This window comes from Molothrus aeneus, chromosome 27 (assembly GCF_037042795.1).
Source record: "Molothrus aeneus isolate 106 chromosome 27, BPBGC_Maene_1.0, whole genome shotgun sequence".
Lineage (NCBI taxonomy): Eukaryota > Metazoa > Chordata > Aves > Passeriformes > Icteridae > Molothrus > Molothrus aeneus.
The window spans coordinates 2714723-2737376 of NC_089672.1; the positions used below are offsets into that span (position 1 = coordinate 2714723).

The 22654-nt window shown below is 51.6% G+C and overlaps 2 protein-coding genes across 2 annotated transcripts in view; both read right to left on the reverse strand.

The window, feature by feature from the left end:
* Nucleotides 1–628: 628 nt before the first annotated feature.
* On the reverse strand, nucleotides 629–13917 carry LOC136567113 (rho guanine nucleotide exchange factor 18-like). The gene is made up of 12 exons (XM_066566621.1): nucleotides 13912–13917; nucleotides 13384–13464; nucleotides 11809–11956; nucleotides 6614–6787; nucleotides 5851–6076; nucleotides 4078–4288; nucleotides 3296–3410; nucleotides 2608–2665; nucleotides 2363–2407; nucleotides 1999–2079; nucleotides 1532–1637; nucleotides 629–1013 (listed from the first exon to the last, which is right to left on the reverse strand). Exons 1-12 carry the CDS (start codon nucleotides 13915–13917, stop codon nucleotides 669–671), a joined length of 1596 nt encoding a protein of 531 aa, XP_066422718.1. The 3' UTR covers nucleotides 629–668.
* Nucleotides 13918–16522: 2605 nt separating this feature from the next.
* INSR (insulin receptor) overlaps nucleotides 16523–22654 on the reverse strand; it is a 61668-nt gene continuing 55536 nt past the window's right edge. Inside the window, exon 21 of the mRNA XM_066566579.1 lies at nucleotides 16523–22098. Within this exon, the coding sequence (XP_066422676.1) occupies nucleotides 21744–22098 (355 nt within the window). The 3' untranslated portion in view covers nucleotides 16523–21743. The remainder of the gene's footprint in view (nucleotides 22099–22654) is intronic.

The window sequence follows — 22654 nt, forward strand, 5'->3', positions numbered from 1 at the left end:
AGCCAGCTCTGTGCCCCTTTTCAGTTTCCCTCCAGCTGCCCTGAAAGGAAAATATATTTCTCACCACACATGTCCGAGGGCAGTCAGTCCCTTTATGCCCCAGAAAGGTTTTACTGACCTTAAGAGCCTCTGAGACAGCAAGCATTGCTTGAGGGTACAGGGTGGAGAAAGAGAGCAATCCTTTCATTTCCAGAAAATTTTCTCTGCCCACAGACAATCCCTTGGGAATTAAAACATTCTTCAGTGCCCTGAGTACCTGCCCCAAAGAGGAAGGACAGGGTTTGTCAGCCAAAGCCATGCCACAGTGGATGCAGTGGGAGCACAGAGGCCCATGCATGCTGGCACTACTTAGAGCTGAAAAGGAGCAGTCTCACCCATGCATGTCCTGGGAGGCAACATTTGACTTTTTATTAGTTAATAAAATTTTGAACGCACTAGAAATCCCTGTGCCCATGCAAAGGGCAGATGCTGAGCTGAGACATCACTGAGGCTGTGAAAAACAGCCTAAAAGATCCAGCTACACTCAGGCAGTTGGGATATTTGTTCAGGCAAAGCAGAACTTCATGATAAAAAATAGTGAAAGAAAAGTTGATCTAGAACCCTCCTTGGGGGAAAGGGGCAGGAAAGGATCAAGTGACCAAAGAGGATAAATTATTGCCAGGCAAGATTCAGAGGTCATTTAGACTATTTGGAGAAACAACCAAGCCAGGCCAAGCAGAGTGGTGGGGTAGAGTGGAGGCAGGCAGAAAAGTGAAGCAATCCAGGGGGGGGTTTAGGAGCACGGCCTGGGCTGGAGGGCGGGCAGGGAGCACAGGCTGGGGCAGAGCCAGGCAGTGACAGCCATACTCACTCAGGCACTGCAGGCCACTTTTATTCCCAAGAGGTTTGGCACACAGTGAGCAGCTGGTGCAACTGGAGAAAACCCCTGGCACAAGCTGGTGCCCATTGATATCTTTACACCTCTCTTTTGTCTCCTTTGTCTCTTTCTCCTTGAGCTGCTCTTTGTTCTTACCCTGGAAGGAGAGAAGAACACACCTCAGTCACAGGCCTTGCAGTGCCCACACGTTCCTTTCCCCACTGTACAAAGGAGCAGAGAGCTGGTGGGCAGCAGGTACAGTGGGAATGCAGTGCTTTTCCCAAATGCCTTCCCAAGGCTCGGGCCAGTCCCTCTAGTCTAAGTCCATTTGTGATGAAGGGCAGGACACACTTGGCTGTCCCTCTGCAGGCTCCTCCTGCCACAAAGAGTGATCCAGGCAGCCACCCAGCCAAGGCACTCATCTTGCTGTGCACAACAGTGCCAGGGCAGCATAAGAGCATCCAGAACATGCCCTGGAGCAAGGAGAGCTGGAATTCAGGGATCACTCAGTCCCATGCACTACTACTGCTTTAGGGGTCACAGTGCATCTGCTGACCAACATAGAGGCCTCAGCCATCCCAAAGCAATCCAGCTAACTGTTCCCTATGGTCAGATCCCCTTTTCTACTTGAAGAATTTAACAATTCCTTCCACAAATTCAACATCTCTCTCTCACCTTATCCTTCTGCCAGGATCCAGTGACTCGGCTCCGCAGGGAACTCAGACGTCGCATCACCTTTGTGCCTTTCTCTGCTTTATCGCTCTTCCCACTGTCCTCATTTCTGAAAGGAGACCAAAATACCTTGAAAAAGGGGAAATTCACTGACCAAGCCCAGCTTAGGGAGATCACTGATGAAGTTCATGGAAGCATTACTTTAGGACCCCAAGTGTGAGCTTTCCATCTCCTGGAGGATCTGGTTTGGCATCAGCCATGTCACTTATTAATGAGACACTTGCGAATAAGGAACTGAACTTTCAAGCTATGTGTGCAGGTTTTGTTCAGTATCACACTCCTGGCTGAACCCCTGCAGATACCAGTGTCCTGCACACAGGATTAGCAGGGCAGTAGAGCTTAGATGGACAGGACTCGAAATCAGTCTGTTCTCAGAACACAAAGTGTGTGTCACCCACTGTCTCACTTACTCATTAGACAGGAACTCAAACCAAGTGAGGTTCTGCTGGGAAGAATCGCTGCCTTCTTGCACACAAGCTCTCTGCTTCGCCCTGGGCAGGGAAAAGGCATCAGACACAGCAAAGAACACAAGAGCAGAACTTCTGGGTCAGCTGAAACTCTTATTTTCTGGATGGGGCAGGAACATTTTTAGATTTACTGAGGAGGTACGTAAAGAGCCCCTTTTCCTTGCAATTCTACCCTGGTTTCACTGGAATAAATCAGTGATTCTGGTACCCTGGGGATTTACCCCTCAAGGGACCAAATGTCCTTTTCCAGGTGTGTCTCAGGCAGACTTGTGACCTCCCCACACATCTCTGTCCCAAACACACTTACCCATGGTAATGTTTCAGCTCCTGAAGTACCTTCTGGACAATTAGCCTAAAAGAAAAGCAAGGGATTAGAAAATATCTTTGTGCAGACATTCTGCACCCCTCAAAGCCTCAGGTGCTGGTTTATGACCAACTGCTCAGCTGTGGCCCAGCACAGAGTGGGATCTCCTTTGCTGTTGCATCCCCAGTAGCTCAGATACACTCAAAAATCTCCCTCATCTCAAACCAGCCAGGACTGACAATACCTACACATGGTCTGGGGACACGTGGTCCTTCTCCAGCATCTCCAGAGCAGGGGGTTCAACACCTGGAACACAAAATGCTCTCAGCAGGGATCCTGCTTTGCCTTTGCAGAGCACCACCTTGCAATCTATGCAACTGGATCCTGTTAATTGTGCTGGGCTCCCACTCTGCCTTGATTGGTGAGGAGGAAATGCCAGGAGCAGTTAGGGAAGGAGTTTCTGCTCTACATTTCTGTGGGGGAAGTGAAGGCCAGATCACTTTTCTGTGTTACTCCTCCCCTCCCCAGTCTGTATATTTGCTGCTGAAGGTCCTGCTTGCAGTAGGGGAGGAGCTGGTACCACCTCAGAACACTTCTCCATGACAGCCAGCCTCCCCTCCACTTCCCAGGCTCTGAAATCACCACATTTTTCTCCGGGGCAATCCTCACAGGTGGGACTTGAGTAGGGAGTGACCAATGCACTGGGCACAGGGAGGTTATGTGGCATCACTGAGGATGGGAATGTCTGAGCTGAGACTGTTAGCCCTGCTAGCCAGGGCCACACTCAGAACCAGCTTGGCTTTGTATTTCAGGAGCTCCTGGGACCATGTGGAAGGGAGAGCAGAGGCTGTCCACACTTCCAGAGGCTACAGCTCCAGTTTTTTATCTTCTTAATTACACCTTGAACCTATTTAACGGCATAAAGTCTATACCAACCTTCCACAGCTGGAAGAGAAGTGTTGAAACTGTGAGGTATCTGGGGGGAGGCAATGGTCTCACAGGCTGATGGGACAGACTTGGACCTCAGTCTCTTCCCATTGCTGACACATTTCTGGAGAAGTAAAAAGTCACAGAAATCTTTCATGCTTTCTGCACCAAAGGAGCCTCAATCACAACTGATTCCTCACCCTTTCCCTCTTGTTTTGTCAGAGTTATGATGCAGGAGACCATTAGCCCAGCTGTTTGTTGGCTTCAGGAAGGATGGAGCAAGTGACACTCATGCCTGAAACCTTCTTAGGCACTTCTCACTTTTACTGGACATGCAGCACTGTGATGCAATTGTCTTTTTCAGCACTGTGATGCAATTGTCTTTTTAATATTAATTGAATCTAAAGGTATTCCCCAAAGCAAAGCAGTGTGTAAGGGCTGTGTGTGTGGAGGTGTGTGACACTGCTGTTTTCAACTACCTGATTAGAGAGAAGATAGGGCCAGACTCTTCTTAGAGCTGCAGTGACACGACAAGAGGTAACAGGCACAAGGGAAGGGAAATTCCAGCTAAATATATGGCAAAAGAGGGCTGTACTACAGGCAGCTCCCAGGGCCTTAATCCCACAAGATGGGGCAGTTTATTTGAAAAAGCCCATCCTTGCTGAGATTCCTGCAGACCTCCTGGTTCCACGCTGGCATTGAAGGAGTCCAGCCTGCAGCTGACACCTGTGTGTGCTTTTCTGCACCCTCAGCTTGCCCTGCTGCCCCCGTGCCCAGCCCTCCACACTCACCACCTCCTGCAGGCTGGGGCTGGCCACGAGGTCTGGGTGCAGCGGCTCGATCTCCACTTTGATCACTGTGCCACCCCGGCTGCTGCTCCAGGCTCCCCGCTCCCCTCTGGGCAGCTGAAGGGACACATGAGGCTGGAGGCAGGCCTGGCTCCTCTTCTCCACATCGTCCTGCTCTGGGTCACTGCCCAGCTCTGTGACATCCAGGCTGAACCTAATCAGGGGGCAGGAAGAAGCCTCAGAGCAGACCTGGCACACTGTGCCCGGCATGGCACAGCCCCTGCAGTGTCCCTGGTTGGGTGGTCCTAACAACCTCATGCAGCTGGGACAAGGAGGCTTCCCTCAGCAGGCAAAGGGAAAGGAAATGGCAGGAATTGTCAGCCTGGACACCAAGTCCTGAGCCTGTTACAAACAGCTTCTTTGGCTGCCACCAGAGAGTCCCCAGCTCCCTGGTCACTCAGGATGTTTAGTGCTGGATGGCTCACACTGATCTCTTAGCAACCCCTGAGACTGTGCAGCCACCCTCGCAGCAGCCTGTCCTGCCTGCCCCAGAGCTGCTGCCCTGTCAGCTGCCATCCAGGAAAGTCCCTCTGGGCATTTAGAAGTGGCAGATGATGTTTATCACATCACCGCTGTGGCATCATGCCATAAATCCTGCTCCCACCAGGGCCCAGATTTGAGGAAGGAAAAAAGTTATTTTCTAGGAAATGAGGGGTGGGCCAGCTCCCCCAGTGTCTCACAGTGTCCTGCACACCAGGTGCTGTTACAGTGACAACACAGAAGCAAAATGATGGATAAAGCTCAGTGGAAAATCTTAGTCTCTGCATGGGTTCTGTCTGCAGATCACTGTCACTTCATTCCTGCTGCCACAGGCAGGCTTCAGGAAGTGTTTGCTTAGGGAACAGTGGGGTGTATTCCCCTTCCCTGGCCTCCTGCTCACACGTGCTTCATCACCCAGCAAGGAGACAGAACGTGTCCCTGACACCAACAGCCACTCTGTGCCACTGTTACTCATGTGCCTGTTACAGCATAAACTGTGAATGATCCATGGCACATGGCACCACAATAGGTCTGAGAACCAAAGTCTGAGCTTGATAAAGGACTGCCAAGATTTCAGGCAGAGATAATTTTAGGGTACCGTATAAGGAGGAGAGATAAAAATAGTCCTTGCTGGCTTGCACCTAAATCCCAGTCAGCTGGGAGATCAATACATTTGTCAGCAGAGAAAGCATTCCTGGAGGAACCTGGAGCTCAAGGCATTCATGTGGCAGGAGCAGAGGATGGCAGGAATGCCAGGCCTGCCTCTGCTCCCAGCCAGGGCTCAGCACCGTGCTACAAACACAACCTCCTCTGCAGCCACGTGGAGGGCAGAGGGCTGGCAAAGGCCCCACCAAGCCAGCTCACAGATGAGAAGAAAAAGGATTTGACAGAGCTCTCTTAATCCCTCTTTGATGGGAAAAATTCCCTTTGAGCCAGAGGATGGAGGTCATCGGGGCAACTGATGCTGTTCAAGATTCCCTCCAGACAGAAAAGAGAGATCCTCTTCTCAGCCCCAGCACCAGGAAAAGAGGGCCTTCCTGCTTGCAAGGAGACATTAAAGCCTCTTGCTGCCCTAGCCCTTCCTCTTCCACATCCCACCCAGCATGAGCAGTGGGTGTCCAGCTGCTCTGGCAGAGGCTGACAGGCGAGGGAGACCACCCAGCAGCATCTGGAGCTGTGGGCAGCGTGATGCTCACTGCACTGTGTACATCAAACACCACTCACAGTCCCCCGTACCTGCGCCTGCAGTCCACGGGTGACACGGGGCTCTCCCAGCTGTGCCTGCGGGACGTGGACATCGATCTCACCAGCGTGGGGAAGGAATCCTGGGCCTCCTGCAGGTCCAGCTCGCTGTCTGCCTCTGCAGGATGCTCAGAAGTGCTGGTACCACCCTCTGGCATGGCTGCACAGGAGCACAGGTGGCCTTTGTTCAGAAAACGACAGTCGGCCTCTCCATAACATACTGAGCAGGAAACGGGATTGGAAAAAGCAACATCCACAGACAGTTTGCTCACAGCCCTTGGTCTGTCTTCCAATGAGTGAAGGGCAGACACAGTCTGGGATCCTTGTTCTGGCTGTGTTGCTGTGTCTGGTGCTGTTTTGGCAGACGGCAGGCTCAGGAGTCCCAGATCTTTGTAATACTCTGTGCCGTGGAGAGCAGAGTCTGAGAGGAGATCCTCCGTGCTGCTGTGCAAGTCTGCTGCTGGCACATCCAGCTCTGTGGAAGATGAGTCCTCCTGCAAAGGCAGCACAAATTCTTTGAGAGCCTCACACCAACCCTGCAAAGGGGACACCTCCTGTGCAGAAATTGGGGTGCAGAGCAGAGCCAGACTTGCAAGTGACTTTCTAATAGTTATACCCTCCCCTGCTGTCGCTCACAGCAACATAACCTTGTATTCCTTGACAATCTGGATCAGGACCACTTTCCTCCATTCCTACTGTACCACAAACCCCTCTGGATGTGGTGCTGACCACCCAGTTTGCTGCCCCTGATCTCTGCCTTGCACGGTGGTAGCAGCAGGAAAGAGGACACTTGCCTTCTCTTCAGCCATGCTGGTGCAGAAGGAATCATCCTCAGCGATCAGGGATGGGAGGAAGCTTTTGGGGGTGGGATACTCCAAAGCAGGGCTGTGGTGGTCAGTGAATTCCCGTAAGCACGGCTTGCAGTCAGATCCTGCAAGACAGAGAAGGTCTCAGCAGGTAACCAGACATCTGTTAGGGATGGAAAACCTGCTGTACACCCACAGGTGACATCAGGCAGCACTGAAATGCTCCACGTGCCCTCTGCTCCTTGACAGACAGGCAGTGCCAGGCAATCTCCAGACCACAGAGGCCTTGATCCTGTAGGAACCTGGTGCAGGGATTTCCTGCCAGCAGAAACCTCATCCCTCTACAGAAACACGTGCAAGGGGACAGACCAGGCTTGCACTGTCCCAGCCAGATCCTCATAGGGTGTCCTGTGCTGCAGAAGCTTTTTCCACAGTAAAAGAATTGAGCACATTTTAATATCTGTTTTGACATTATGGACCTTTGAATCAGAGATCTAGGAATAAAAATACTGACAGTGGTTTTATTTTCATCCACAAGGAATAAAGGACTCCTGGGTGGGTGGGTAATAAAGGATACTGGGAGGCAAATTGGTGGCTCCAGACAACCCTGAATATGCAGAGCAATACCAGAAGCACATAATTCTCCTGGTTCTGGATCACTCCTCTGGATTTTCCCCAGGCAAGGAGTGTGAACCTGAGTGTCCATATTCCATCTGATAACTCAGTGAGAAACAAACCAAAGTCTGGATGTGTTTGTGGTACAATAGATGGTCCAGCTGACTGAAGCACATTCCTGTGGAGCGAGACACACTGTAAACCTTAGCCACAATCCCTGAACCATTGCATTACTCATGGAGGCTTTTTATTCCTTTGAGACACACACAGCTGAGGCAAAAGGCTGAGGCAAAGGAAAAAAAGCCAGGCTGTTGGCTGAAGCACTGTGGTGGATCTCTGAAGATGAAGAGAACAACAGCAAGAGACTGTAAGCAGCCCTATCTATCCAATGGGAAAAGCCAGCAGGAAACTGCTAGAAACCCATCACACTCCAGGAAAATCAAGCATAAAAACATTAATGTAAGGAAGACATTGTTAAAAAACACACTCTTGGAAAGCCTGCATCCTGCTGTGGATTATAAAGCTACACAATTCAGCCAGGAATTGCATGGTGCCAACTAAAAAAAGGCAGCAAACGTGAGGGAGAGTTTGGAGGTTTGTTCCTTGGATCCTGCTCCACACTGCAGATGCCAGATTTTCTGTTTTAAGGAGCATTTGGTGTGTTCAAATGTGTGTGATGGTTTCAAGTGAAGGACTATAAATAATATAGAAAGCAAACACTTCTGAAGGCACTATTTTAATTAAAGGGTTTCTAGCTACAAGACCAGGGAAAATTTGAAACAGGCTTTCTAGCAAGGCTGTAAAATTTACTTCACATGACATTTTTAATGAATAGACCAATTCTTGCTGAGGATATCCCTGAGCTGCATCTGCAACTGGCAGAGATTTAGTGAGCTATTAAACATCACCTTTTGCTTTCTTCAGTGCACCTGGATTCAGCTTGCAATCTAAAATCAGTGTTTTAAAGTGAATACACCCTTGAACCAGCACAGATTTTGGCATGAACTTGTAGGAAACAGCAGCCAAAGCTCTCAGTGGGCAGTGAAAACCAAACATGCCCCCAAACAGGCTGGGATCATGGCTAAGGTAGAATGGACCCATGGGGAGCAACCAGGATGTGGGGAACATCCCAGGGGGGGCCAGGACAGAGGGTGCTTCCCCTCATACAAATCCAAAGAAGGAAGAAAAAGGAGATTCCCCACTCTCATCATCCCTTCAGCAGTGAATTACCCACAGGGAGAGCAGCAAAGCCCTGGGAGGCAGCAGGAGCTGACAAAGGCTGTGGCCTGACAGAGGCCAGAGCCCTGGGCTGAAGGTTTAACTAAAACAAGGAGTTTTTCCCTCCCAAGCAGTGTCCAGCCATCCCGCCAAGGCTACTCTGGGCCTGCACCAAGCTCCATGCAGCCCTAAAGTGGATCCCTGGAACAGAGTCATCTCCTCAGAGGCCTGGAAAATATTCCCTGAGCTCTGCCTGTGCCATGCAGGGCTCAGGATTTGGCCAAGGCATAGGCTGCAGTCAACAGACCCGGTCCAGACCCACCAAAGGATTTAAATCCTGCTCGGAGGCTTCAGACACTCCGTTCAACACGCGATAAATCAGAGGCGCCGCGAGCGCGGGGTCGGGGCAGCGGCGCTCGGGCGGGAGGGTGGCTGCAGTGGGGACACCATTTTAGGCAATGTGTGAGCACCAGGCACTGCTGGGCTCCCTCTTCAGAGGCTGGGCTGGCACCGTGCATGGGCAAGGGGGCGATGGAGGAGCTCATGGGGAAAAATCCCTCCAGGCGTCGGGTTGTGGGATGGTGGGTGAGGAAGTTCGAGCATGGAGAGCACACAGGAAGGAGGCAGGGCTGGGGGGCTGTGAACATCCCCATGCCAATGATCAAGGTGGTCACCAATGTGTCAGCAAGTGTGGCAAACTCTGGAGCACCTTGAGTCTCACATACTCTGCCCCTGAATCTGTCTGGAAGGAGCCAGGCTCCAGCATGGTGGCAAGGGGACAGGGAATCTTGGCCCCCCAGGCTCTGGCAGACAGCAGCAGTCACCTTTCCTCAGCTGAAGCTGGAGATGGGATAACAAAATGACACTTTCAAGAACAAATGCTGTTTGCTTTAGGAGAACATTAAGCAGATTAGGTATTGCAGTTGCTTAATTCGTCTCTGGCTGGAAACCATAAAAGGTTATTGCTGCAGGGAGCAGCCTCCTCAGAGGAATTCCCAGGGCAGAGCTGAGAGGAAGCATCGCTTGCTGGGCTGGGATGGTTCCTGCACTTTGCCAGAGCTTCCCACGGGTGAAACATGATGACTCTGGGCTGCTGTGTGAGGAGGAAGGAAGCTGTGACAGGCATCCACGGCATGTGACAGTCTGGGATGGTCTCAGGGGGGTTGATGCTGTGGGGACAGCAGGATCTGCTGGCTGAGCTGCTCTGGCTCAAGGAAGAAGGCTTCATGCTGTTCTAACCATGCCCAAGGCCACTGGGATCCCAACAGAGATTTTCATCATTCCATTCAGACCTCTGGAGGTCTCCTGTAGCTGGCTGTGCTGATTTCCCTCAGACAGGCTGGTCCCTGGAGCTGCACCCACAAGTGTCACAGCAGGTGACAGCACCAGGGCAGCCAGCACTGGAACAAGCCCTGCCAGCAGTGTCCCAGCCTCACCTGCCTGTCCCTTGGCTTGGTGCAGGATGCTGCATGTCCCCAAGTGACCCTGGAGCCAGGCTGGCGCTGGGAGGGGACACATTGGAAGAAAACATGGATGTGAGCTCTGGCCACACCAGTCACATCCTCCAACATCAAACACTGTCTGCATTCCCACTGGGGAAAGACCACACCAAACACGACAGGACAAAGGCACTGGGCAGTTGAAACATCCCAGGAGGAAGGAAAGACGAGAATGTCTGGGCATTTCCCAGCAGTCAGGGATAGAGACTGTTGGGAAACCATGGAGAGCATCACAGACACGAAATAAAAATTATTCCATCTTCCCCTGACCCACCCCTGCCCTCCTGGCCCTGCACCAGTTGCCCTTCACGTATCTTGTTGCAGGGGGTGCAGAGCTATAGGGAAAAACCTCTGGAAAGCAAATGCTGAACTCCCTGTGCCAAGATGGGCTGAAGTGCAATCCCTTGCCTGGTGTGGGCCCCTCCTGGCCAGCCCTGGCAGCAGTGGGGACTGTCTCTGGGCAGGAGCAGAGGGAGATAAGCTGTCCCACACTGTAACACACTGTACAGAGCCACTGCCTTATCACCACACTGCTGGGGCCGGGCTCTGGGCACGGAGGGCAGAGGAGCAGGGACTGGGACAGTTCCCTGCTGTCTCTCAGTGAAGGGTCTCAGCAGGGCTGAGGGGGTTTGCAGCCCCTCTGATTCCCTCCAGGTCACTGGGCAGGTTCCTGCAGCGGCCCCAGGGGTACTGAGGGAAGGGCCCACACGGACCAGCGAGTGCCACACTACAGAATATCAGTGTGGGAGAGGGGCTGAGTGAGACCTGAGCATTTTGTGCCCAAGCACAAGCCCCAACAGGACAAACTGCTCTGCAAGCACCTGCTGAAGGGAGCTGGCTGCACCCAGGCCGTTGGCAAAGCAGTCAGTGCTTGGGAGCACGGTGAGGCTGATTCATTTGTTAGTGAAATCAGCTCACCTGAGTGGTACCAGCCAGCTCATAACCCCCCCAGCAGGCATGGCTGGAGTGGGGTATCCAGCTGGGGCTTGGGGCTCACCACACACCAGAGCCTGCAGGACCCCCTGCGTCCTGCTCTGAATTAACCTTCCCCCAACTGTTCAGTTTGGATCTTGGTCTCCTGCACATCCACACCAGAAGAGAACTGGGAGTGGGTGGGGAATAATGAAGGAGAAAGAGGAGCAGGAGCTCTGATGCTGCAGGTAAAGACACCAAAAGCATCAGCCTGAAGGCAGTGTTAGCTCACAAGGACACAAGTGTCTGGCTCCTCCAGGACTGCAAATGTCCTGCTTCCTGGGGCTCTCACTTCCCTCTTTCCAGGTCATGGCACCACATGCAGAAATGAGGCCAGTTGACACCAGTTGCTGCCATTTCCCACCCCTGCTGCTGGACACAGTGAAGCCCAGCCAGGGCCACCCAAACCGCCAGGGCTCCGGACACTGGGGCTCTGCTCGTCAGCCCTCACTGAAAGACTGAAGGAATCTTTTCCCCCACATCTGCTCAAACACCAAACTCTGGCCAGGCAGCATGCAGAGACAGCTGTCTGCAAGCACCGGGACATCCGGCTCACTGCCAGCCACGAAACAAACTTATTACAAAACCAAAAGGCTGATATTTAACCCATTACCAAGCTCCTGGAGGCAATTATGTGCCTTGAAAAGAAGATTAAATGCAAGGAAAAGTGTTAACTACCACTTAAAGCAATGTCCCGTGCAGGGAGGAGCAGGGGGCACCTCCAAACAAGCTCTGCCCGGGCCCCTGGGGTTCTTTGGTACCTGCTCAGTCCAGGACAAGCTGTCCCTGCCACAGCCCAGCTCCCTCCACACGCTCAGCCCCCTGTCCCCACAGGCCATTACCTCTCTTGAAGGACCATCTCTTCTTCCAGCGCTTGGAAAACGATGGCCAGGAGTGGTTGAGCAGCGAGTCTGACATTTGGGAGCCCCGGGCAAGGTCCAGCCCCGAGCAGGAGACGCCGGCACGGAGCACGGCAGAGCTCAGCGCGCTCTAAGGCAGCGAGCGCTGCAGGCTGCAGCCCAGGGGCTGCCAAGGGGGGAGTGGAGAAGCCAAGTGTTTTGTCAGAAGTATCAGCTGATGGAAGCTGTAGCCAGAGAGGCATTCCTGGTCCCTGGCATTCCCACCTGTGTGGCAGGTCAGTGACTTCCTGCAGCTGGGCCTGGGGATTAGTGGCCTCAGAGCACACACAGCCCCTGAGTGCTGCTGGAGGCTTGCAGACAGAAACAGAAAACAAGCTGTTAACACACCACAGCCCTTCTGCCAAAACCTCCCGGCTCCATTCATGGCTGTGAGCGTGACAGACACTTTGTGAGCACTTTCAGGCACTTCTCACCTGGCTAAGAGTCACTTTCACCTTCAGTGAAGGGTCAGAGTTGATAGTGACAGGGCTTGGTGTCTTTACAAGACATTTATGAAGGCTCATTAGGTACACTTTTTTCTCATTTTCAAATGCTGTGGCAGAGCGTCTGCACGGGACTGCAATAAACCCTGTCCATCTGTAACATCAGCATCACTCTGTTGCTCATAGCAAGTCCCAGTCCCCTGGCAAGAGCATTTCTCCAAGCCCTCCTCAGCTCTCCCACACAGGGAGGAAGGTGGGACCAATCTCAAACTGCCCCAAGAGACCCAACTCCGTACCCGCCAAACCACTGCTCCCAGTTGGCCCCAGCCCCACAGCCCAGAGAAGCTCCAAACTTTGCTCCCAGCCCCTCAATTAGGCTGAAGAAGCCAGGTTTTACCCCAGTGGAGATGCTGGGCTCTGGAGCCAGACCAAAACTCCTCCCTGTGGCCTCACTGAGCAGAGCCCAGCCAGTTTGGGAATGCCCACAGGTACCTCCACAGCTTGAAGCCCAGGTTGGGCTGGTGATGCCCAAAAGCAGGTGTCAAAAAGCATTTTTCTTGCCTAGCCACAAACCGCAAAGTGTCACCTGCCCAGCACAGCCCTGTCTACATCCCCTGTGCTTCCATCTCCCTGATAACACTGGAGATCAGCCCATTCTGGACCTTCCTGTCCAGAGTGGAATTTGGGGGTCCTGGGCATGGACCCCTCTTGTGCACAGCCCAAACCCAGCTGTGGGCAATGCCAGGCTGTCTTTGCAAACATTCAGCTGTGGCACAGCAGCAGCAGGAACCAAGAGCAGCACCCAAAGGGTGCCAAGCCAGCCCAGCACTGCCCCAGAGCCCACCATGATGGCACCTGGGGGTTAAATCCCGCCTTCACCTCCTCCTCTTCACTCACAGCAGAGCAAAACCCCGTGTAGGCTGATCCTCCCCAGCCCATGTTTTGCACTGAAGCTGCACCAAACCCAGCCCTGGGACTTTTGGCTTCACGACAGGCTGTTTCCTCACAAGGCCTTGAGGAAGGTGAGTGACAACCCCGCTGCTGTGGGATGGAGCTTGTGCACAGAGCCACTTACCCTGCGGGCTGGAGGCATCTCTGTGGCAGGTTCCTCGTGCACAGTCCTCACATCTGACAGCCGTGGCTTCTTCTCCGGCCGCTGGAGCAGAGCGAGAAGCGGAGCCTCACGGGGGAAGCAGCGGCCATGAGGGCGGTTTGCTCACGGGGGCCGCTGGCTCAGCCCTCTCACCGCTTCCCCTTTCCGACGGCACAACCAAACCCACCTCTCCCATGCTGCACTTCTCACCGCCGTGCCCCAGGGCTGCTCCCTCCCACCCTCACGGGGCTCTGGGCTCTGCAAGGGTCCAGCCAAGCCACCAGGAGGGCTCTGGACCCCGAGGCAGCCGCTGCAGGGGCCCTGGCAGCCCTGAAGTCACGATGGCTGCGAGGAGCAGCTATTGAGGCAACAGCTTCCTGTTCCCTTCGGGGAAAAACCGCTGTGTGTGCCCTGAAAACCCCGCACAACCAGCCCAGCCCGTGGGCTCCTTGCACCATGGCTCATTAGCCTCCTACACAGGGCTCCTCTTAACGAGTCCTTGGTCTTTGCCGTCATGGTTTGACCTTCAGGAGCAACAGGGACCACAAAGCCCAGCAGGTTTGTTTTACACAGGGTGAAGTGATAGCACAGCACAGAAATGCCCGTACTGACCATGTTCACCTGTACAGGAGAGAGACAAAGGCTCCAGCTCCAAGGCAGAGCCCCTGCCCTGCTCCTGGCCAGCAGACAGAGCCCCTGGCACGTCCAGGCTCGGGTTTGTTGGCACAGCCGTTCCCTCCTTCCCAACAAGCCCCGTGGGCTGAGGCACACACGCTCCTCATCCCAGAGCCCCGAGCACTCATCAGCCCCAGCCAAACCCTAATCAGAACAAGAACCACTCACACTCCAATTACTCAGAGACCGCAGCTTTGGCAGCATTTAGAATAGCAATTACCCTGTGCTCCAGGAAACCACAAGAGCAAAGAGGAATTAAGGTTTAATTTCTCTGAAGTCCACAAGAGCTCGATGAGCATCAGAGATCAGGGCAGCTCCTAAACACCAGGCAGCTGCTCTGGCTGATGGGATGGTGAGTTGTCCTTGGCTCAAACAAGGACAAGAGCTCTTTCCCTCCTGCCACGTGTCTGACACAGCTTGGGGGGTGCCAAAGCTGAGCTGCGCAGGCAGCCTGGAAGAGTGATGAGGGATAATGGCACAAGGACAGTCTGAGCCTCAGCAGCCTCCCCGCAGTATCTCAGAGAGCCCAGTGAGAAGCAAACCTCCTGGGATAGCAAGTTCAAGTTTTGTGGCTTTGTTTATTTTTGCATTTTAGGATCCCCAGAGAACAAGCCTGTGCCAGAAGAAACAACTCCGAAACATCTTAAAATACCAGTTTGTTTATGATCATTCTCACAGTGAGAGAATCCTGGATAGGCTTAGGAAAAAAATGGCACTGGTGGGGCCTTGAGTGCCGTGTCCAGTTCTGGGCCTCTCACTGGAGACATGGAGGGGCTGGAGGGTGTCCAGAGACGGGAACAGAGCTGGGGAAGGGGCTGCAGAGTCAGTCCTGTGAGGGAGCTGGGAAAGGGGCTCAGCCTGGAGAAAAAGAGACTCGAGGGGATCTTCAGGCTCTGCGCAACTCCCTGACAGGAGGGGGCAGCCCATCAGGAGGGAAATCTTGGCTCTGGTGAAACAAAACCAGGTTTAAGTTAGAAACACCCCCAGAGGGGCCTGGGCCCACAGGAGGCTCCTGGGGCACACCCAGTTACAGCAGCTCCACCGCAGGACAGGGTGGGGCTGATGCTCTGCCTTTGATGCTCTAAAACCGGCAGGGAGGAGTCTGTTCCCTCCGAGGAGGGCGCACCTGCTCCATGCCCAGGAAATAACAAATTCCATCACAGAGCCACAGCTCTCCGTGCTCCAGAAGGATTCCTGGCATCAAAGCTCACCCAATGGCATCAGAGGCATCATCCAGAGCCCCGAGGTGAGGCCAGGGATCACCAGAGCCATCAGGTAGAGGAGTTCCACTGGCTTCACACTACAAGCCTACAGTGGGTTGAGCTGTGGGGTTTGGTTTTTTCCTTACCACCATTTATTTTGCAACTTATTCCAAGGTACAAATTTACTGCTTTCTCCACAGCAAAGCAGCCTTCAGTGCTGCACAGATAGCAGACACAAAATGAACAGTTATTCTTGGATAATTTATTCAGAATTTTAATATAAACAGTTAATTGTTCAATATTCCGACACACAGCAAGGATTTTTTTTACTATTCAAAGATTTTCTGTACATGTCACTGCTTGGCTCTTAGATATGAAAAGACTGAAAAAATAAATCAAGGGAGAAGGTTTTTCTCTTTTTTCTTCCTTTTTAAAAAAAATCATGGCACATTTGATCCTTTATTTCAAACAAGAGGTATCTGCAGTACTATTTGTATTCTGGAACCTTAGATACGCAGAGGGAAAGGTGGGAGCAGCAAGAATGAACTGGGAAAAAAAATAAAAACCCCAAGACTTCACAGAACATCACCTAACATGTAACTGAAACCATCTGTGGTTTATTTAAGTGAAGCAGAGAGCATTTGCTTTGGGATATGTAGGATGAAGCTGATGTCCAGTTCCCCCATCCTTGAGGGTCCTCAAATACAAACCAGTGTTGATAGTCCAAAAATAAAATCATTCCCCTAACTAAAGCAAAAGGTAATGCTTTCCCTGCTCAAATAACACTCTACCTCTGCAGATTTAGAAGTGGCCTTTCTAAAATTCTCCATCAGTTTTCATGGGACTCGGTTAAGGGAAAAGACTTGGAAGTGGGGATGGTGGAAGCGTTGGAATGCTGCTGGGAGAGTCTGGATTTACAGAGCTTTGGTGTTGAGTCCAGCTCAGAGCTCTCAGGTAAAGAGCCCTCAGCTCAAGATCTACTGGTGCTGCTGGGACTGACCAGGGGCTGGGACTCAGCTAAGCAAGAGCCCACATTTAATCTCCACTGATGGCTCCTCTTTAGCTGCCAGGACTATTCCAGGTCCTCCCAGCCACCAGACCCTGTTCCCAAGGGATCTTTCTGGGCTGAGAAAGGAGACTATTTAACAGCACCAGTTGGAACACTGGAGTGGGAACAAAACCACTACCAGGAACAGAATTTCTGGCTGATTGCAAATCCGTTGGCAAAAAAAGTAACAACACCATAGGAGTTAATACTAACTTTATTATACAATATTTAAAAAGTCACTTCTCTACCTGTCCCCTTACAGCTTGCATTGTGCTGCAGTGAATTTGCCCAAACTGCAAGAATAAGTGCTTCCTTCTGAGAAGGACAAGCAAATTCATTTTAAAAAGAAATACACATTTAATGACAGCAGATTTGCTAAAAATGGTTAACTTTAGAGTTGCTTTTCAACAGTCAGGTTCCTCCAAAAGTCAGCTGGATGATTGGCTTCACTCTTGTGATGCTCCTAACGAGGCTGAACACGTCAAGGCTTTACACTGACACTCACGGACAGAATCCAAGCAGAGGGAACACAGAGCCAAGCAGAAGGTAATAAAAAGGCCAAATTCCATTAAGTTCATACAAATACCAAACTAATCTTACGTCGAATTTCACGAAGTCACCATTTCCTGATTCCAACCCATTCCGCAGTTCCTTTCCCTGGACCACAGCACACTCCGAGGGGCGGCGGCTCCTTGGGCAGGGCCGGGGTTCCTGCGAGCCCCCGGCTCCGAGAGGATCACAGGGTTCATCTGCAGTTCTGAGCTCCCTCCAGGCTCTGAGCCCATCCCACACGGGAGCACCTGGCACTGCCTTGACAGTAAGGTTTTATGGCACAAAGATATTTCACGTTCTGGCTTGTAAAACAAGGTTCCAGTCTTGGTAGCGGGAAGGGCCCAGGACACCTCAGGGTCCATCTTCGTGTCACAGTGGTTTTGAGAGGGAACTCAACTGCCTCCCTCCCTCCCTCCCTCCTCTAAAGCAGAGGCTCAGCACCCTTCTCCCTCCTGTCATTTCCTATTTGCCTTCAGCACAGTCAGCTCAGTAACACAAGAAGCAACTTTTGAGATTTTTTTTTTTTCCAAAGAGATACCAACACTATAGCCAACAGACTAAAATTAAGCAAAGTGTCCCATCGCTGTAATACAAATTTAGGAGGAAAGAGATAAACTACCCATAAATTAAGAGTACCCTTTAGCAACCTAAAAGCAGCCTCTTCATACGCACACAGCTGCTTTACCATCATCGCTGCAGCGTGGTCGAGTTCCCATCACCTTTCCCAACCCAGTGTTGGCACAGAGTTTATGTCTGAGCTCTTCTATTTTACAACACAATAGAGTATTTACAAGCAGCCAAGACAGACACGTTCCTAACCCAGCAGCCAAGCTTTGCAGTGCTGTGCTGGCCTGCCAGAGAAGTTCCAGATTGGCAAGAGCCGTTCAGGAAGTGGCAATTGAGTTTAATGTGGAAACCTTTCTGAGAAACCTCTCCAGCCTCATACTTCAGACGTTTTCTCAGTGAAAGCTCAGCAGAGCTCAGCTTCTTGCTCCTCCCAATTCACCAGAGTGAGTTTCTGGCTATGTGGTGGTGCCAGACTGTGCCCAGGAGGCTCCAGCTGCTCCTGGACAGGCTGAGGGGTCTGTCCTGCTGCCTCATGCTGTGAGTGGGGCATTCTCTGCCCACAAAGGGCAGGAGCCAACCCTCCAAAGAATACTACTGCAAGGAAAGAAAGCGCTTCCCACTGCTGGCTGCCCTCCTCCAGCCATCCCACCTGCTCTCCTGCACCAGTGTTTGGTTCCTCCTAAGCAGCAGCAGGAGCAGCAAGTGTGGAGCTTCCACTGCAGCTGGGGAATCCTGCCCCATAAGGATGTGGCCAGAGCAAAGAGCAGCAGCTCCCCCAAGGAAGGCTCAGCACAGCACCCCTGCCCAGGCTGGGGTCCCTGGCAGCACCCCAGAGGTTTCAATAGCACTTGAGTCTCCACTTGCAGGAATTCTCTGAGCAGGAATCAGTGAGATCCAAGTGAGGCATTTGGGCATCCCTGGGACGAGGATCTTCCAGCAGCAGAGACCGAAGTGTCGGCTGTGAGCCAAGGAAGGATTTTCTAGCAGTGAGAGCTGGGCTTTGCGGGTGATGTTCATTTATTCTTCTTAATTCTACAGCTGAATGTGATCTGTAGCAGCCACGAGCAGCAACCACTAGTGTTATTTGTTTTACAGAGGAGAAACACAATACCCTCCCCACTGGTACCACACGCCTTCCCTCCCCCTGGGCACAAGGTAGGAAGGATGAGTAACCTTCACATAGTGCTGGGTACAAACAACTGCCCCGTTTGGTGCAGGGTGAAGGTGACACTGAGCCATGGGAGGGGACTGCCTGGCCATGGAGCAGCACACTCTCCCTGCTCAGCCATCCGAGTGTTCAAACCATGTGTACTCACAGGGCCAACCAGTATCAACCACGGGGAAAAGCCACACCAATACAAGGTTCCAATGTTCCTTCAGGTAAAAGTTCTTCTATTCCCACAGTTATGATCACTGCCTTTGGAAATGGTATCAAAGCAAGGGTGTGCTGGGGAAGGTTTGTTTCAGGAGGTCACTGGCAGGACCTTGGGTCACCTGTGCACAGCAAGAAGAGCAGTGACCAAACCACCCCAATGCAACCCCAACAGCAAGGGCTGGTCCCCAGTCCCTGCTCCATGCTGGCACATGCTGATCCAGGAGGAAGCAGCCTGCTCCTTTTAGGTCATGAGTTCACTAAAGTCCAAACATTGAAATGGATCTTTTGTTCTTTTTTTTTTTTTTTTTTTTTTAAATCACAACAGAACTAAGGGATGAGATCAGATCCAAATTTGTAAATGGGTTCATTGGCCACTACTGTTCAGATTAGGGATCAACAGTGATGGGCCATTCTCCTTCCCATTCCCTTCATGAATGGTCCCTGGTATTGGAATCAGCTGATACTGATTTTCCCTGATCCACAATAGGTCCAGACCAGAATATTTAAACAGGTTTAGAGGTGTGTAGTATTAAAAAATATCCTTAAGAAACACTGAGGTAGACTGCACCAGAACAGGACAAAAATAATCCCACCACATCCACCTGCCAAGATTTTGCGGATACAAATTTACATGTTCCGTGTGTTTAAGAAAACTAATTGTTTGTTGCTTTTTTTTTTTACAGTGTTTTATATATTAAAATAAATAAAAAATTCTAATAAGAAAAACTTCTCTTCCTTAGAAAAGTGTGAGAATATGTCTTCTTTCCTGCAGTGTAGTATAGAGCTGCTAAACAGTTACAACTTTGTAAAGCAGAAGAAATGTAAACTAGGCCTTTTGAAATCCAAAGGTTCTCACCCATGTCTGGACTGTGTTTTCCACCCAAATTTGTGGAGCAACCTGTACCCTCCACCTGGGCCAAACCCATCAGCCTCCAGCAGCAAAGGGCCCAACAGCTCCCGGTGCTGCCCAGTCTGTTGTCCCCTCTTTTACGACTCTGGAAGTGCAGTTTTGGCCAGAAGCAGCTGGGGGCAGAGGTCCCCAGCACCAGCTGCATCCCCATGGACTGCAGCCCCTCTGCCTCGCTCACAGCAGCAGCACTGCCCGGGCTGGAGGCACTGCCCGGGCTGGAGGCACTGCCCAGCCCAGCGTTCTGCCCTCCCGAGCCAGGGCACCTCGGCTTTCTCCTGGCAGAGAGCACAAAACAGATCTTGGGCTTCTCCAGGAGGAGAACTGAAGGACTGAGCATCTCTCCCTGCTGTTCAAGCAGCTCCTGCATGCCATAGGCCTGTGACATCCATCATCTTCCTTCCCTGCTCCTGTCAGCTCCATGCTACCAGCCCCGGGTGAGTTTCACCGTTATTCTTCAACACCAGCTCTGTCTTTGCAAAGAGCAACACGACAAAGCCCAGTCCCGACGGCGAGCGCTGACATCCCAGGAGTTCTGCAGTGGGAATCTCGGGGAACACAAGGCTGGAGGCCTGGGAGCAGCAGAGAGGCAGCAAACCACAGTCACCTCCAGGGTGCAGAGCCCAGAGCTTTGTGCTTCTCCCCTTCAGTGTCCCTTCCTCAGCTCCAGCTCGTGCTCGTCCTCTATCGCCGGCTGCATCTGCGGCACGGAAGGCAAAGCGAGGGACACGGGGGCAGAGGAGGAGCAGGACTTGAGGCCAGGATGTTCTGTGTCCTTCAGCTCCCAACACCCAAGATGGGGCTTCGACTGGAGCCAGCTGACTGTGTTGTATAAATCATGAAACTATTACAAAGCCTTGTCAAGTATGAACTGAACATGTGCTTCATCGCTCCTGCAAGGCTAAAATTAGTTCATTCTGAAATCTTTGGACCACTTTAAGACCAAACAATCCCCCAAAAACTCTCCCCGCCCCAAAAGGATCATAAACAGTCAATAATTTATATGAAGTTAAAATTTAAACTAAAGACATCTTTAAATATATTACAACAAACAATATATATACTCAATGCTGTAAGGACAGAAAACTCCGTGTCTCAGGTCAGGGGACTCCTACTTCGTTTGGTCTTGAAAGTACCCACAAATCTCAGAGTTCTGCTCATTTAGCTCCCAGCACGTTTTCCTCATTTGTTAATGAGAGAAAACCTGCTCTCAAGAGTCCTCAGTATAAAAATAATCTGTTTAGGATTCAGTCCCTCCAGGGAAATAGGGAAAAAAGATAAGTACACACTTCCAAGAAGAGGAAAGCTCCTGTGAGAACAGAGAATCATAGAGTATGCTGAGTTGGAAAGGATCCACCAGGATCATCAAATCCAACTCCTGGCCCTGTGCAGGTCACCCCGAGAATCCCACCATGTGCCTGAAAGCTCTGTAAGTTGTGTACAAAACCAGAAGTGTCTCTTTTGCTATCGGGTACACCCCACATGTTGATACTGCACACACGCACACACACACACACCCACGCACGCACCCCGGGGCCTTCACCCCTTGAAAACAAAGTATGAAAGCAGCAGCTATTGGTCAATCTGAGGATCTGACTGATGTGCTGAATCCTTCAGCTGTAGTGGAGAGGCTGCCTGAAAGCCTGGAATTCTGCTGGAAATCTCTTGTTCCGCGCTGCTGGGCTGGAGCTCAGGCACCAGAGAACTTCACGTCTTCTGCTGGCAAACGCGGACGCTTCTCCTTCGGTTGAACTCACACGGTCGCTTCCTGTTGTGAAACCATGGTTACAGAAGGGACAGCAGCCATGGAAACCTCTTCCATTTATGTTCACAGATAAGTCCACTGACAACCAGTCAACTTGGCAAAAAAAAAAAAAAAAAATTAATCGTAAGATGATTAAAAATCTGAAGAGTTTGTAGATGTGTGTCATACACTGTGGCAGCAATAACAAGAGTCCTGAGATTTGTGGAGGGGGGGAAAAAAGCAGACACAACCCTTGGGCCAAACAGGAAGTGTTAGGAAGGACTTGACCTGGGCATGGAGAGAATCCGCCCGTTTTTCTTGCCACCGTTCATGTGAGTGTAAGGGATGTGCTCCTCATAGTTGCCCTTGAGGGCCATGGAGGGTCCATTGTCCCTCCCCAGTGCTTTGTCCCTCTGGGAGTACGAGGAGGGGTCGAGGGGAATGCTCTCCATGTTCTCGAAGTCCATCTCGTACTCCTCCGTCTCCAGAGGTTTGTTCTCCTCGCTGTAGAAGAAGGAGACCTCGTGGAAGCTGGGGTGCAAGTCCTCCTTCAGCATCTCGATGATCTCAATGAAGGTGGGGCGCATCTTGGGGTTGTACTGCCAGCACATCTGCATCAGGCTGTGCCTGCAGCAGCACAGAGCACAGTCAGGGGCAGCAGAAACAATCCCACGTGCAGAGCAAGCCTGGCACCCATGGCAGACCCCCCACCACCCACACCACGCCTCTGACACCCCAGGTTGTTTGTTCTCTTTCCAGCCTCCACATCTGCCTGTAGATCCTGACACTCCTTTTTCTCTATTTCTGTCTAGATTAAAAATTCCTTCCGATTCCTTCAATTGTTCTTAACTTGGCTGCTGAAGGAAACAGGGCTGTGGTTCACAGACTCTCTGTGTGTGTGTGCACACGCACTTACAGCCAGGTCATCCTTTTTTAATTAATTCCCTTTTAATTTTAACTCAGCCTGAAAGATAACAAAGCTCCCAAAACTTCAAGGAAAATGGGAGGCTGGGCAGAGGACAGAGGTCCTGTAAACATCCCACCCAAAAGAAAGGCCTGCAGCAAGAGGTCACATGTTATCAGACACCATGGAGAAACAACTCACAAATACAAATAGAGTCTCAAAGTGGAGTTTGTAACTGGCCATCAGACAAATGTCCAGCACAGCAGGCTTTTTTCATAG